At 39.0% G+C, this 16,508-nt stretch overlaps 1 protein-coding gene across 1 annotated transcript; it reads left to right on the plus strand.

The window, feature by feature from the left end:
* The first annotated feature begins 2,991 nt into the window (after positions 1 to 2,991).
* Positions 2,992 to 10,664, plus strand: LOC106918435 (somatostatin receptor type 5-like). Its single transcript, XM_014988199.2, has 4 exons — positions 2,992 to 3,229; positions 5,715 to 6,407; positions 6,506 to 6,850; positions 7,852 to 10,664. The coding sequence occupies exons 2-4, from the start codon at positions 5,733 to 5,735 to the stop codon at positions 7,924 to 7,926; spliced, it is 1,095 nt and encodes a 364-aa protein (XP_014843685.2). The 5' UTR covers positions 2,992 to 3,229; positions 5,715 to 5,732; the 3' UTR covers positions 7,927 to 10,664.
* The last annotated feature ends 5,844 nt before the right edge of the window (positions 10,665 to 16,508 follow it).

Consider the following 16,508-nt stretch of genomic DNA (forward strand, 5'->3'; position numbering starts at 1 on the left):
GCTTTTTTATCAAGAAAAAAATTATTTTATGCAGTAGACATAAACAAAGTGGTGCATAAAATGATGTGAAGGGCTTTGCAGAGCCTTCTTTTTGCTTCAGGTGACTGGTTTTCAGTCTTCCAGATTTGTGCGGACTAAAACTCCTGCTACCCTTGTCAGAAATACCTCAAACTCAGCCAGATTGAGCAATTTCAAACTTCACATGCATTTTGCAAGTAAGACAAGGTTACATTTTTGTCTTATCTGACCAGAGCGCCTTGATTCAAATTATAAATAGAACACAACTTCCCTTTAAAAATGTGTTCAATATGAAATGGAGGTCAGATCTGCAGCGTGAGCACATTTATTTTCCACAGATTTGTGGAAAATAAATGTGCTAAGGAGATGCAGTGATGCGGATCACTGCGTGTCTTTACTATGGATCTCTTTGCTGCTTCATTGTGCATGGCTAATAAGTCAAAGCATTGTTATTTGATTGGCAGCCAGGGCAGCCAATCTTGTCTTGAAATTATAAATTGTGGCACATAGCGCTGAGACAAAGTGTTGTGTAAACACTTGACACATCCATATTTGACAGGGATGTGTAATTATCAGATAGACTATGCAGGCACACAGACTGAGTGATTGTATTTGCTACCCATGGCTGCTTTTATAGCCTTTGACCTCAAGATGCGGTGTTAGCCAAGCAGTCGCCGCCGTAGGCGTCCTTCATTTCTTACTCTTCCATTAAAATCTCCGTCTTTGTTTTATTTACTATCAAAAGGTGGAGTATCGATTTTGCTGGATCGAGACCTCTCTGTTTCAGATACACACACAAACACAACTCGGACTAGATTTAACTGGACAGCGATCGATCCCAGCCAGCTTCAAGCTGTCAGTGGCAGACACCACTTTGATATGATCGCAGAACCCAAAGATAGGCGGCTCGATTTAGAAACGGAGGACATACCAATCGCTTTGAGCCACGGTGACTCATCTGAGTAAGATCAGAGAGCACGAGAAACAGAGAAAGGCCGTTGTTTGCAAATTTGGCCAGAGCAACTTTCTGAACCTGTCTGTCAAGTCGATTAGAAATTATAAAATCGATGCTCGTCTCTTTAAAGCTTTAAAATGTCTCCACACACCAATTCCCCAAATTCAAAAGTAGGTGTGCAGCGTTCTAGTTGACAGCAAAAACTCTTGCAATAGAGCAGGTATTTCAACATGTCATTTTCACAATAAAAAATTAACTGTGGAAAAGAAAAAGAACAGCAAACAGAGATGAGCATGTGTGCCCTCCCTAAACTCTGCTTATTACAATCTAATTACAATCTGATGTGTGGTGTTTCCCATCTACAATGACTTGCACACACAGGTAGTAAACCTGATTTATTTTCATGGTCGGTGGAAATTAGATCACTTTTGCAAATCCAATAAGTATGTAAACACAGCAACATAAAATCATATGGGTTGCACAATATCAAAGGAAAAGGCAGGGGAAATTTACATTTTCAAAATAGAAAGAAAAAGTGAGTTTCTATTAAATATTTTTCATTTAAAAATTACTACAAATCTGTGTTAACAATCTTAAACTGTAATATTTTAGATTTATGTCAATAAGTGGGCAGGTGAGTGGGATTTGCTCCAGTTGCATTGACAGGATTAGCGTTCCTCCAAAGAAATGCAACAACCTCAAAACTTGAGCTGTACATCTGAGGCAGAAGGAGATCAGGACTCAGCCTGGGACAATTTCCTGATCTTCAGATATACTTGGAGTATGCTGCTGAAAACTGTGACTGAAAACATACCTAATTACTCAATGTCAACACTTGGCATTGTCCAGTGATGTTTCTCTAAGGAAGCACATCAGAATGCATGACAAACAGGAATTTGATCAATTTTAGAGAAATACTCATATTTTCTTTTTGAAAAAAAAAAATTATATCAAGAGTGTATTGCAGTTCATGTTTTAATGTTTGCTTAGTTACATTAATATTTAAAATTAAGGACTGTTGTGTCCTTTCTATTTTTGTAATGGTCAATGATAATTACTAGTGATAGCAAGCATGATGCATCAGATGACTTCAAATAGGATAACAATGTGGTTTTTTTTATTTTTACATTAAAAATGTATTAAAGTTTACATAGAAAGAGAAATGTAGGTTTGAGGGCTGAGAGTGAAGATTGCATTTAGCAAATTAGGATATTTGCTCCAATGTATTTTTGTACAAGTATGATAGGTCTATAGTGGTAAAGAATAAACAGAGCCAAAATGCAAAGATCTTGATTTTCCCACCTACCAGCGGAAATTAAACTCATTAGATCTGCAATCATGATCACAAGGAAGTTGAACTGGCTGCTCTGCATTCAAAGGAATAAGCTGGAGGAACCAGGAGCTTGCTAGAGGTATAAGTTATCCTTCCTGATCTGGGAACAACTTTGGATCCCCCAGAGTGTGGTTTCATTATGTCAAATTCAAAAAAACTTTCCAAAAAACAAAGAAACTTTCCAAAACCAGCAAACAGACTTGATTGATCAAGTTAGAGGATCAGATTTTGTCCATTTCTGGGGTCTCTGTAGTTCTCTACAAGTCCAAAATAAAACACATTCTGTGTGCCCACATGTGCAGCAGCCTGGTGCTAACTCTGCATTGACAGAGACGAGCGCAACATAAAACTAATGACTTGAGCTCAGACTACTACCATCAAATCCCCATCCATCTGTTCTCACAATTCACCCTCTTTTCTCTTTTCTTCCCAAACACCTCCAGGAGGACTCTGACTCGTCCATTTAGATCTGACTAGATCAATACAAGAGGGAAAGGCGTATATTTTTGTTGGTGGTTGGGTTTGAAATGAGAAGAGGAAAGAAATGAACTTATTGTCATTTAATTTGCACCAACAAATGGTGTTGGAGGTGTCGACAACAAGAGGTGGGCGGGACTGTTTCATGCAAACGCTGTGTGACGTTTTCCCCCACTTAAATAGACAGAGTTCCCGCTGCGCAGAGGCTTTCCCATCTTCGCAGGAGCGTGCTGGATTCTTCCTGCGGACGAACTTTGAATCAGTGACTAAAGAAAGTTAATAATCTGAGCATGGGCATCAGTATGGATGTTAGAGCACGAAGATTTAAAGATAAATAGAGAAAACTTGGATAACAAGTGGTGTTTGTATCAAGGATCGGGGGAGAAGCGGAGTGAGAGTGAACAGTCCCATCACCACCTGAGCGTTGGAGACGCAGAAGCGCACAGGTAGGCTGGATCTCCATCTGCACAGCATGTCAAAATACCTGGAAGTGAAATCACAAATTGTATGTAGGCCCTGAACATCTTCAGTGTGAATCTCACAGCGAATCCAATTCCGACATTTACTTGTGGATCTTTGCGCATTATAAACATAAGAAATTTGCCGTGGGATTGGAGGTAATTAAATTGAATAAAAATCTTATGCGCTTTGTTTGCAGATACTCTGTCTTTAGTTTCCATAATCTGTGACTAACAGGGTTAATTTTAGATATTTTTGACTAATTTTGTCTCAATTAAATATTTATCCCACGCTAAGGAGTTTGCGCTTTGTTTATTTTCGTCTTAAAGATGTCACCAGTTACCCTAATTATGACAACTTATTTCCGTTAATTTCCCTGGAGAGCGCGCGAAGCCATATGGGGCGAGTAAATAAGCCACAATGTGATTTTTTTCCCTGTGTGCATAAATCCACCGGGTAGGGTAGGCATATGAACGCTTTTTTAAGCTGCGGCATTTGGCAATTAGAGATTTATGGACAGAAATGTCAAACCCCGGTGCAGCCCGAAGAGGACAGAGACATCTCGTCTTTGTTTTCCCAACATCACGCTGCGGGCTGCGCGTCACTCCCGTGTTTTGGAGCGCGGTGCAGCGAGTCCTCAAGCCAAAGTTTTTATTTGTGCAACACATCTTCACAGCCCCGGGTTGCAACGTTTGACATCTGACAATTATCCATCCGACGCTCCATTATAGCTGAACCCGCCTCAGCGTTTTGTGTGAGTTGTTGAAGGCAAAGGCTCAAAGGTTGCTGTCCATCAACTGACACTAATATGATTATTATCGTTTTAGGGCAGCGAGATTCATAATGGCTGCTGTCATAATGACTCCAAGGATTAGAATAATGTCTACAGGTTTGGCATTTATGTTGTGCGTAAACATTTAACCGATTGAGTTACTGTCAAAACATTAAACTTTGATAAGTGGTTCATCCTCATATGATTTGAAACCGAATCTGACCAGAATATGTGAAGTTCAGGATTTTCTTAGACAGATGAGGATACTTTAAGTCTTTAAAAAAATATTTCACTGTGAATATTGACTGTTTAATAAATTGTCTGTTTACATGTCAGCACGTTATTTGAGTGGCAGCAATGTAAAGATTGGTGTTGTCGACTTTTTTTTTTTTTTTACAAAACTCACTGACCTGAATAATAGCATTTTGAGGCTTTTAAGAGAAATTTATTGAAGCTGGCGCACCGCGACTGTTTGCCCTCTTTCTGGTTTCTTTTGTTTTGCTTTTATTTCATACTTGCATTTCAGATCATCAAACAAACTCTTACATCAGGAAATGATGACAAGATTGAATGCAAAACACAGTTTTCAATTTATGTTATTCTTTTAAGGGAACAAGCTAACTTGTTCAAATAATCAATTAAAGTTATAATAGATAAATCATTTAAACAGTACTTGTCAGACTACATAAAGTAGGGTAGTTGATCTCACAAATCAACCGATCACACAACAATCTAAAGAAACTCAAGAGCAAATGTGAAGCAAAGCTTTTGAAATTCATTCAGGAAATGGTTACAAATGTGTTTCTAAGGTTATGGGAGTCAGTCAAACCACAGTGAAAGCCGTTCCCCATAAAAGGGATAAATATGGATCAGTGGCTAAACTTCTCAAGAGCTACCAGCCATGAGATGGACAACTTGTCAAAGAGGTCAAAAAAGAACCCAGTACACAACATCTAAAGCACTGCAGGCCTTTCTTGCCTTAGCAAAGGTCAGTGTTTATGTTTCAGCAATAAGAAAGAAACTACCGTGTGTGTTAGAAAAACACACACTGCGTGATTTGATGTCCTATTTTTTTGTGACTATATTTTTTTGATAATGTTAGATACTTGGAAATCATATTTGCTTACTTGAACTGTAAAAAGCTGATATGTCATACTTGACAGCCATAAAACAGGATAAACAGTTTTTAAAATCTGTTTAGCTCCTTATCTTTTTAAAAGGACATTGTAATTTCGGAAACACATTGCTCTTCATTGATAATGTTACCGCTAACATAAATGACACATTAAGCTCTCCAAATATCAAACCATTTCCCACGTTTTTGTTTTATGTCTTTCTCTCCTTTATTGACATTTGGTCCATCTAGAGTGCCATTAAAACTGTTTAACTGATGCCATTCTTCTAAAAGTGCAATTTCCTTTTATAAGAAATTGCATGTTGGCCGCGTTCCCAGACAGTTCACTGGAAAGTTTCTCTCCTCTCTTGGTAAATATGGGCCCCTTGCCCAGAGATTACCATACACACCTGTGTTGTGTCCAGTGTGCATAGTGCAGAAGTTTGACATAGCAATTGTTCTCTGAACTAGGAATTCACAGAATACTCAAACAGTCAGAACGTTATGAATTGTTCCTTCTAGGTAATGGCTGCCATTGAAGCATAAATAACAGCTACAATTGTGTGCATGTCTTTTCTCTCTTAAGATAATCCACCATAAACTGATGGACATCAGCAGCTCCTCCTTCAACATGACCAACTACAATGAGACACTAATGTCTGAGAATACCAGCAGAACCAATGGTTCAGACACAACCCCACCAATGCCCTTCAGTGAAGTTACTGCAGTAATCTACACTACTGTCTTCATAGTGGGTTTCTTGGGTAATGTATTAGTTATCTATGTCGTTGCCCGCTACACCAAAATGAAGACAGTGACCAACATGTACATCCTGAATTTAGCCGTGGCGGATGAACTCTACATCTTGGGGATCCCTTTAATAGGGACCAACAGTGCGTTGTCCTACTGGCCATTTGGCAATTTCCTCTGCAAGGTTTCCATGACTGCTGATGGCATGAGCCAGTTCGCCTCCACCTTCTGCCTGACGCTGATGAGCATTGACCGCTTCCTCGCTGTGGTTTATCCTATTCGCAGTGCCAGATGGCGAAAGCCCCGAGTGGCCAAGATTTTGAATGGCATGGTGTGGGTTATTTCATTCCTGATGGCGCTGCCGCTCACCGTATTCTCAGGTGTGCAGGATAAGTTCAACACCTGCAACATAAGCTGGCCGGAGCCTTCAGAGACGTGGTCCCTTGCTTTTATCCTCTACACATCCATCATGGGCTTCTTCGGCCCTTTGACTGTCATCACCCTCTGCTATCTAATTATTGTTATCAAGGTAATTAAATCTTTACATATCCTCTTTGTCTTGAATTAGCAAAGGTTTAGAACTGCATTTTACCATCTCAACATCTCACGCCATCTTCCCTCTTCCAGGTGAAATCTGCAGGTGTAAGAGCAGGCCTCACAAAGCGGCGCAAGTCAGAGCGCAAGGTGACACGCATGGTGGTCATCATCGTGCTGGTCTTCGTGCTTTGTTGGCTTCCCTTTTTCACCATCAACATTGTCAACCTGTTTTATGTCATACCTGAGAGCAAAGTCAATGCTGAACTCTACTTTTCCCTGGTCATCCTCACCTACGTCAACTCCTGCGCCAACCCAGTCCTCTACGGTTTCCTCTCAGACAAATTCAAACAGAGCTTTAAGGAAGTGCTTTGCTTCTACAAGCACGTGACTACTGCAACTAAAGACCTAGTGGAGAGCAGACAGAATGGCAATAAGGTAAAAAAAAAAGTTCTTATTTTCAATCAGAAAGTGCATAAAGCCTGTGAAGTAAGTAGGTCCTAGTGTGAAGTCCGATGGTGCATCATGCATGTTTTCTCTCAGTGCACTCTGCTTTCAAAAAGACCAATTGCTCATTCTCAATTCCTATGACATTATATTGACCGATTGATGGAGGCACAAGCCCCTCTGCGAATCCTCAAGAATTAAGCAGGAAAAAACAATGAATATGAATTACATAGAAGGGATCATGTTCCTGTGAAAAATATTCTGAGTGAACACAGCTTCCTGTTTCTCTTAAAAATGCAAGTTAGGCCTTTTTCTGTATTGGATGACATGCATGAGCAGGATCCAGATATGCTTCACTATTCTCTGGGGTTATGCTTATTTAAAACATACTGGGGCAAAGAGGAAAATCTTAAATTTAGATGTTTTCACCATTTAGATGTTTTCATACCTATTTTTTTGTTCCAATATAACCACAAACCTTATTTTAATTAGTATTGTACATAATACAAAAGTACAATACTAATTTTGAAGTAGAATGAAAGTTTTACAAATACAAATCTGACAATTATGGTGTGCAAATGTTTTCTACCCATTTTAGTCTTAAACCTTTGATATAATCCAGAGGATTACTAAATTGCATCATAAATAGAAACCACATGTGGGTTATATGTTCCACAGTTCTACTTTGTGGACAATTTAGAGGATTGTTAGAGAATCTTAGAGAAGAAACAGCATCCTAAAGGCCAAGGCACAAAGCAGAAGGGTCAGGGAAAATATTGTGGAGGATTTTTATTGTTTTTGGGTTACAAAACAATATCCAACACTCTGAGCATTTCACTGAGGACAGTTCACAAACAGGAAGTAGAAAGAGAATGGAAATCAAACCAAGACATGGTCTAACCTGGAAGACATATAAATTGCCATATAACAGATAAAATCTGTGCTGCTCCATGAGGTTAAATCTCATATTTGTGTCTCTTTTTTTTTCACAGCTCATCCAGATGGAGGTTGTAAGGAGCACTGATGTTGAGCCTTTCACCGCAAAACCTGCAACGGATTGCCAGTGATTTCTGTCTTGTTGCTGATCCAAGTTGTGCACTGGTGGACCACAAGGCACTCTGACGTTTTACCCATGGGGCTTCATACTGACATGGAATTTCCTGACTTTATTTCAGTTTGCCCTGTTTTTCACTCTCACATTTCTGCAGAGGCTCACTGAACTGTCTGAGGAACAGTTTTTTTTTTTCTTTTTTTTACCAATCACTGCATTTTTTTTTGTTACATCTTTGTACACAGCAACAGACTGAGCATTTTTTTGTTGTAATCTAAAAAATTTACAAGACTGTCAAACAACTTTAATCCCTTTAGACTTCATTTTTTTGTTTTTAATAGTCTATTTTTAAGAAGATAATGCCTTTGTTTTAGTTTGCTGTCTATACCATTTGTTTTGGCTTTATATTTAGAATGACTGTTATTTAGCACTGAAAGACATCTTGAAAGGATGTATTATGCTACATGGCTCACCACTATGTGACCGAACCAGGATAGTTTGATTTATTTACTGGCAATAATCAACTGATTGGTGGTACTCTATGTGACTTAAATGGACAAGTGTGACAGAAGTATCGATATCCTTATGTAAAACCCAGAAGAAAAAGTCTGATTGGTAGGAACGATCAACAGCATGACGGCCTGCTGATCGTTGTGCTTTGACAAGATTTTGACAAGGTTCAGTCATCTCTCCCTAAAAGGCAGCAGCACTCACCCAAACAAGGAGCCTTCCCTGCCCACTGGGCAGCTGCAAGCCTCCTTCCTCCATAAACTCTGATTGGACTGGATCTGAAGGCATCTGTTGGGAGCAAACCCGGCCCCAATAGACTTCACAACAATCTGGTACCAGACATTCCAGGACACCACCAGATGTTGTTTGTGCACATTCTGACTTGTCAAAGCTTTAGTTTTAGGAGCAAAGGAAGATCCTGCAGGTCACAATCTCACATATAGCTGACTGATGCCAGCTATTGTTAAATGTCTTATGTTGTCCAGTTCTCAGTTTGTAATGTTTGCAGTATTTTGTTGCAATAGTAAGAGAGAAAACTGACCTCCTGGCTGCCATTGTGGGAGCCTCATTCTACGGTTTTATGTTGACTTGCTAATTTTTTACACATGTTTTAGTAATGTGAAAAATGTCTTGTAAAAAGACAGCCAGTTGATTATTGTCTTATTCTCTCTCTCTCTCTCTCTCTTTGGCTTACCTCCAGTTTATGCAGTAAGGGTGGGATGATATGTACGACATAAACATATTTTTGTTTTTATCTGGTTTTTGTACTGACACTGACATTTCCTCACAGGTGTTATCCTGAGCCCAGCAAAAATGTTAACAACGCCCATAAGATGTTTGAATTTGTTTGAGAAACTAACCAAGTAAATAGGTCGATTAAATGACAAGAGACATCACATTTATATGTATTGGTGAAAATGTGAATTCTGAAATAAAAGGTCATTCTGAATCGAGCATACAACATAAATGATAACAAGATTAGCAGTATTATGAATGTTGTTACACCCTAATTTTAGAAAACCCGTGTTTTCCCCCACACGGGTTTTCACAAATAAGAAAGTTATTTTCTTTATATATATATATTCAAGGGCTACATGGTTTGTTTAACACAAATTTGTCCAAGTTTTACCTACCTGAAAAGTGGCCCGATATTTGACAGTTTGCTATACAATAAACTTCAAGGTGCAATGCATGCCCAAAGCAAGTCCAACACCATAGCTGACCATTTGTTTGAGGTTTTTGTGATGATTGTAGCAGACATTAGCACTTTAGTGTTGCTTATTCGAAGATCATTGTCAGAGAGGGTTCTGGGTGCATTCACAGCTTTTCAAATATAATTTGTGATGTCTTGTTCTTTACACAAGGAGAGGTAATCCTTTCAAACAAGCCATATTATATTTCTTCTGTTTTATTTGTCTTGTTAGGCACTTTAGCATGCTAGCTAAATGGTTTTATATCTGTTTTCCTCAAAATTGTACAGTTTGACCTCGGGTCATCAACTTCTGGGATTATTGGCAATTGTGTTGTGAATAGTGTTTGGTTCATACAGGCTCTCCCAGATTGATGAGTGGTAGAAATTTCATCTAGATCTTGAATTAAGACGGGCCAGATTTTGGAACCGAAATATTTCACTCTACCAGACAGAATGTCAATAATAGATCAAATGCATTAAAATGTGTGCTATTGTGACGGTAAAAGACATATTAGTCAATTCAAGTGGAGCAAAACCTTTTTTTTGTCCATTTTAGTGGTTCATTGTCATGTGTTTATGTTTTTTGTGTTTTTGTACATGTGATGAAATAGGGTGTACTTTCTTTATATCAAAACTATTAGCTTTGTGAATTATTCCAATGTGTCTCTGCTAATTTGTGCTAACAAACAACAACACTTATATTTCTAGTTTTTGACGTTTTAAAGCTTGGCGCCTTGACTTCACAATCCCAACACTGGAATGGCAGCTGGATTTTACAATGTGAAATTTACCTCCATTTATTGAAAAGTTTGTTACTGTAAAAACAAGGAAAAACATAGAGAAGAATAACAAATGTAATAAAACCAGACAAAAAAGACTTAATATCAAGCAGCTTTAGCTAAGTTCACTTATTTTTTGTTTTGTTTTGTTTCTTATTTTGTGATATTTATAGATTGATGACCTCACATCCACTCACTGCCATTTTAAAAGTGTAATTTTTAATATGTAAAAAAAGAATGATGTTGTATTAAAAAACTTTGATTTAAAACACATTGCATACACTAAAATGTAAGCATTTATTTGAAAGTAACAAATGTGGTTTTAATGGGATGATAATCGATAGATAGCCGTGGATAGATAGATTAGTGGTGGCAGATTTATTCGTATTTTTACTAAGCGTTCACCAGATCGTCGTGTTTATTAAATACTTTTACAAAATATCATTTTCAGCTTTAAAATCAAGCCACAAATAAGCAACGGCATTAGAACTGGAGTGAAATATGAATTTGTCCGATGTCTTCTCCTGCTACTCATTTATAATTAGTTTTTTTGCAATCACCTGTGGGTTTTTCTTTCTTTACAGAGCTTAATTAAAGACAGATGAATTGTTTTTGTCTGACATGTGGAGCTCTGATGCTGCAGATTTAAGTGATTCGATGTCGTTCTCTCTTAAATCTATACCACAGCTTGAAAAAAAAAACAAAAAAAACAAGACGATAAGTATATCCTTTCTTTTCACCAGATTTTGTGCTCTCTCATCACCTCACAACCGCACCTTCTTGTGCAATTTATCTAAAGTGCACTCGTATATATTGCACTGTCTTGCTCGGCCCCTACGCCGAGCTTGTTTACCGACAACCTGTTTTTGAGATGGTTCGTAGGGGTGAAGGTCCAACGTGCGTTCTGCAGCCTCTGATGTCCTGTTTGTTTGTTGTCGTGCTCCTTCAGCTCCATCAACCTTAATGTCAGTGGAAAAAGAATAAACAGAAAACAGTATCATTACAAAACAGAAGAAAGTTGCTAAACTAGAGCTGGTTTTGGATTGTTGGCTGATTCTGAGAAAGAGATAAGAGGAGGCTAAGATTACCTGACAGGAGGAAAACAAACAGAAGTTGGTTACTGAAGGGCAAATGAAAGGTAATCCATGCCTGAGCACACAAACACTTGCAGTGGATTATCCTCGCCACCAAACACTGTAACTTACAGAAAGACCTTAGTGTGATATTTAGCAATATGAAATAATTCATGAAATCCAAACTGTCCTAAATCTACTAATATTTTATTGAATTTATAGATTCTGACAACAATGAAATCTAATTTTTTATTACATATGTGTGAATATATAGTCATGTTTATGCTGTTAGGAAAATAATGGCGTCCAAAACAGAAAGAAATGTGAACCGGATTTATTTTGGAATTGTGTTTGTTTTAGATACAGGGTTATTGGCAAGTAATAGGCAGCAAGTATTCAACAGTTGTTCTATGTAAATCTGTGATTAAAGTTAAGATTAATGCTTAAACAAATGTAAGACTACATTACTATGTAAATGTCCTTTAAGAAGAATAAATTTTGTTCTTATGTCGATAAACTACATTGCTTTTCCATCCATGTATCCTCTGACTGCCAGGGATTACAGATCCAGGAGGAAAGCAGCACCTTCCAGCTCATTCTGGGTGATCACAACGTGCCCCGGGACAAAAAGGGATGCATTGCAACCTGGTCAGATCCTCAAACCTCTTCTACTAACTCCTTTTGTTGGGGAGAAGCAGCGGCTCTATTTTAGAGAAGGATAGAGCTTCTCTCTCTCTCTCTCTCTCTCTGAGGCCGAGTCTGGCTTCCCTGAACTCACTTTGGGAGCTTGTATCTTGAATCTCGCTCTTTAGTTCACGATCAAATCTTATCACCACAGCTGACGAGTGGAATGCAGCCGGACCGGTAAATCGGGAGTAGCACCCGTTCTACTGCAGCTGCAGCTGAAGCCCCGCTCCGTCTGTCCGTCCTGCCATCGCTCCAGAGCAAAACACCAAGATAATGGAGTCCTCCATTTGAGGCAGAGCCTGACGCCCAACCCATAGGGAACAGCCAATCTTTTTTTTTTTTTTTTCCCAGCTAAAAACCTCAAATGAAGTTGTAAAAAAAAAAAAAAAAAATGTTTAAATTACTTTTTGCATTATGTAATCTGTAACCAGACAGACTGCCATTGCTGACGTTTTCTCATAAGCATGCCAGCATTTACACTGTCATCAATACAAAGAGCAGAAGCTGCGCACAGACTGGTTCACTTTACTAGAAGTCTAATACACAGTATTACACTGTCCCCGCCTAATGTTTAACTTTTACACAGTTTGGAGCATTGTGGTGTTGCTCCGAGAACACCAGGCTGACCACAGGAATAGCCTGTAGGAGGTGGATTAAAAGTATCTGTGGCTGTGCTCCCAAATTAACCAAACCCACTCCCGCCAAAACAACAACTCATTAATGTGTAATTTTTATCAACACACACCGAAGCATGTGTTGTATTAAACATGTGTGGATTGTTTCTGATTCCTCCACTTAACGTGTACAGCACAGCTTACAGGAAACGTTCATTATTGTTGAGCAGCTCTCTGCTAATTTTTGTGATAGTCTGTTATTATTTCTGCAGCACCTGCCTGTGGCTATATTAAACCCCCTGTGTCACACATGCTGGCGCTTGAAGAAATGTGTATAATGAGTAGACAAAAGCACCAGTGAGGTTAATTATTGTAAAGGTCGGCACCACTGTTAATGGCAGGCTGGTTTGCTGATTTTTTTCCCCCTGGATTTCTAAGTATTTGATCGAGAACATTAGGCCAAAACATGAAAATTAGCTCTAGGAAAGTCATTGCACAATGTGTTCCATTTGATAGTGATACTAGGCTTGCAGAAATATTAACTGAGGTTAATGATGGATGATTGTCTTGTTGAGTCAGCCAGATGAAGTGTTTGTTTTTATAAAGATAGAGTGAGGGGAGTAAGGAAAAGGCCACATGTGCAAATATGATGATATTTCAATTGTAGTGGTCTGGATTCATTATTAATATGTTTCAAACATGAGAAATGTGAGAACTAAATGGTACAGAAATAAAAGGAACCCGCAATTATTTTTAAAAAAGAAACTTTGGCCTGAATCTTCAATTCAACTTCAGTTCAATCATTTTGAGGGCGAAAAAAAATCTATTTAGATCTAAAACGAACATTTTAACTAACATTTCTTTTTCTTTCTTCTTTTTCTATGTTAATTATCACAGCAGACTGTTAAATGAGATTCTTTTGACTAATTTATGAGCTGAAAGTCACAACTGCTAGATGCAGATTATTTGTGCAGAGCTGCAGCAATGCAATGCAAACCTGTTGGACATTTTTGAGAATTCCTGGAAGTTTTGGGAACATAATAAACTCTTCCTCTCGCAGGCTGCAATGTTTTGGCTGTACACAAAAGATGCACGGAGAATAGATGGGGTTCACGAAGAAGTGAAGGAGGAGTGACTTGCCTTGCGTGGTTAATTAAAGCTGAGCGCTGTGCCCTTCTCCGCCCCACGCTGTCTCTTTCTGCCTCAGCCAGGAGAAAAGGCTGGATGCCTTTGTCTGTTTCATTAACTTATGAGTTAATAGCTCTGGCAAAATGCACTCAGCGTGTTTGTCAAAGAAAACCAGCTGATGGTAAGATCAGCTTGCATTCAAAAATGAGATTCTATCATTTAGGAAACTTGAGATAAGTTTTTGGAACTGTAACCCATCAGTTTCTGAATTTATTCACACACCATCCATCAGTGCTTGAAGCATGCCAGAGGTTTGCGCAACCAGAAGAATTTTCCTCTCTCAGGTCTCTCTCACGCCCGCGCTCATTTGATATTTAGGTAACGCTCTGTAAAAGGGAACACACAGGAGTGTGAGGACATGCACGGCGGGGAGTGTTTCAGTGTGTCAGCACTGATTAAAGCGGGTCAAAAATGTTACGCAATAGAGTCTGGTTGAATTTATCACCGCGTTAAAACAGAATATTTATGCAGTATGATGTCAGGAAATCTAGCTCAACAAATGTTTTCAATTTCATTGTTATATAAATCATTTTGTATCCATGAGCAGTAAAAAAGCTCTTGTTTGCTCTGTTTCGGACATTATGTACCTCCTGTGTTTGTGGTGACTCATCGATGCATTTAGGTGACACAAACGCATATGACAATTACTAATGATGAAACTCCGGTTTTGTCTTTTAATACCTGTTTTAATGTAAAGGCAGAGATAAAGCGAGCGCTTCCAAACTGAGAAACTGACCCATAACTAAATTTCAGAGCAAGACTCCAGTTTTTTACAAAAAAAAAAAAAAAACTATTTCTCTCTGGCTGTCAGTGCGTTATCGCCCTCAAGTGGACTTATCTAAATTCTCCAACACTTCCACCCTGACAGCTGTTCAGGGGCAGCATTTACAGCACGTTGTAAATGAACGTTACTATATTTGCTATCATTACAACCACAAACTTTAGTGCATTGCTTTGGGACTTCATGTAACAAACCAACACAAAGTAGTCCAAAATGGAAGATTTAAAAAAAAATCCCTTTTTTTTCCCCAATCTTGTTCTGAAAGCCGGAGAACATTAGTAAACAAATCATAAATAAATCATCAGATAAATTTAAGAAGTAGTTCAAAATAGGTTTAGAATGTTAAATTGTTTTTCCATCTCCAACAATTTAGATGTTTTTGTTTGTTTGTTTTAAATAAACCACTATAAATCTACCAACACCTGGTTGTATGCTTAAACTGATAGGCTGGGAGATAAAAGCATTAATCAGAATATCAGTCATGTGGCCCATAGTAACTCTGGAGGAGCTACAGAGTTGTCCTTCGGTGGATCAATCTGTGTAAAGACACCTCCACACATCTGGCCTTGATCAGAAAGTCCTGAGAAGAAATAACAATGACATTCACTAGAGGACCTGTAGGTCTGTGTCTTGAATATTTTAGGAAGTTCTCAGTAACCAGTTGTTTGCAGATTTCTCCAGAAAGTGTCGTTTGAATCAGGTGTGCAAAAGCAGAGGAGCGTGTAAAACATGTAGGACTGAAAAATGCTCTCATCTGATGAAACCAAAAGAAGACATTTAGGCCTGTAAGCAAAATGTGTCGGCGTCATCCTTAATACACCATCCTCACAGTGACACATGGTGGAGGCAGCATGTTGCTGAGGGGTTTTCTTTAGCAGGGACATCAAAACATACACAATGGGACAACGTGGGAGAGTTCAAAGTGCACTACGAACAGAATCTCTCTGTTCGAACAGGTTTGTATTCAAACTGATTAACTTGTGTGACCATTAATTTTTTAATCCACTAATCCCTTCGGCTGCCCCGGTGATGGTTCATCTAAGGATCCAACACTTTTCATAAAAATCAGGAGGCTTTGTCACATTTTCGGCCCCTCAACCCGAGACACATTTGTTTAGACCTAAGGATACGCTAACATCAGTGCCGAAAATAAAGTGCACCTCCAAGCAGGAACAACAATAGCATGAAGCACAGTGCCTGTCGCACTGTTGCCTCTGCTCAAATTAAATTCCCTTAAGTGACCCCATGAAAAGAGCAATCCCTCCTGGCCTGACTGACAGGAACGCGGTGTATTAAATGAGCCGGTCGTTCAGATTAGATGATCCATCGGCGAGTAGGCGTACAGCTGGAAAAGCAGTGAGTAAGGGAGGCTCCCGAAGCCATCAAACGCTCATCTGCCCCGGCGTGTGTTCCCGCAGGAGTTCACAGAGGAAATGATGCTCCCAGTCAGTGTGGCCATCACCGTGGACGGGAAGATGTGCAACAACTGAGACATGGTTATACAAATGGTAACTGAGACTGGCCATCTGGTTCTCAGAGCTCAGGGCAGGGAGCTCTAACTGGATCTAACTGGATGCGTGTTGATGTTTATGGTTCAGCGAGGATGAAGGTTTGACACAGATCATCATATTTACTACTCAACAAAGGACACCCAGCAGCAGGCTCAATCAGGAGTTAGTAGTGCAAAAAATAGTGCTGGTAATGGGTGTTATGACAGACTTTTTACTTTCTAAGTGGGAATCTAACCAGATGTGAAGGCAGCATTGATATATAC

This window comes from Poecilia mexicana, unplaced genomic scaffold (assembly GCF_051168715.1).
Source record: "Poecilia mexicana isolate PSO_F unplaced genomic scaffold, ASM5116871v1 scaffold_8, whole genome shotgun sequence".
NCBI classification, from domain to species: Eukaryota; Metazoa; Chordata; class Actinopteri; order Cyprinodontiformes; family Poeciliidae; genus Poecilia; species Poecilia mexicana.

What these genes read in the sequence shown, in the direction of transcription:
- LOC106918435 (XM_014988199.2), top strand. Translation starts at nt 5,733, where the DNA reads ATGGACATCAGCAGCTCCTCCTTCAACATGACCAACTACAATGAGACA. An exon ending in ATCTAATTATTGTTATCAAG is followed by an intron (nt 6,408 to 6,505) that starts GTAATTAAATCT and finishes TCCCTCTTCCAG; the next exon opens with GTGAAATCTGCAGGTGTAAG. An exon ending in GCAGACAGAATGGCAATAAG is followed by an intron (nt 6,851 to 7,851) that starts GTAAAAAAAAAA and finishes TTTTTTTCACAG; the next exon opens with CTCATCCAGATGGAGGTTGT.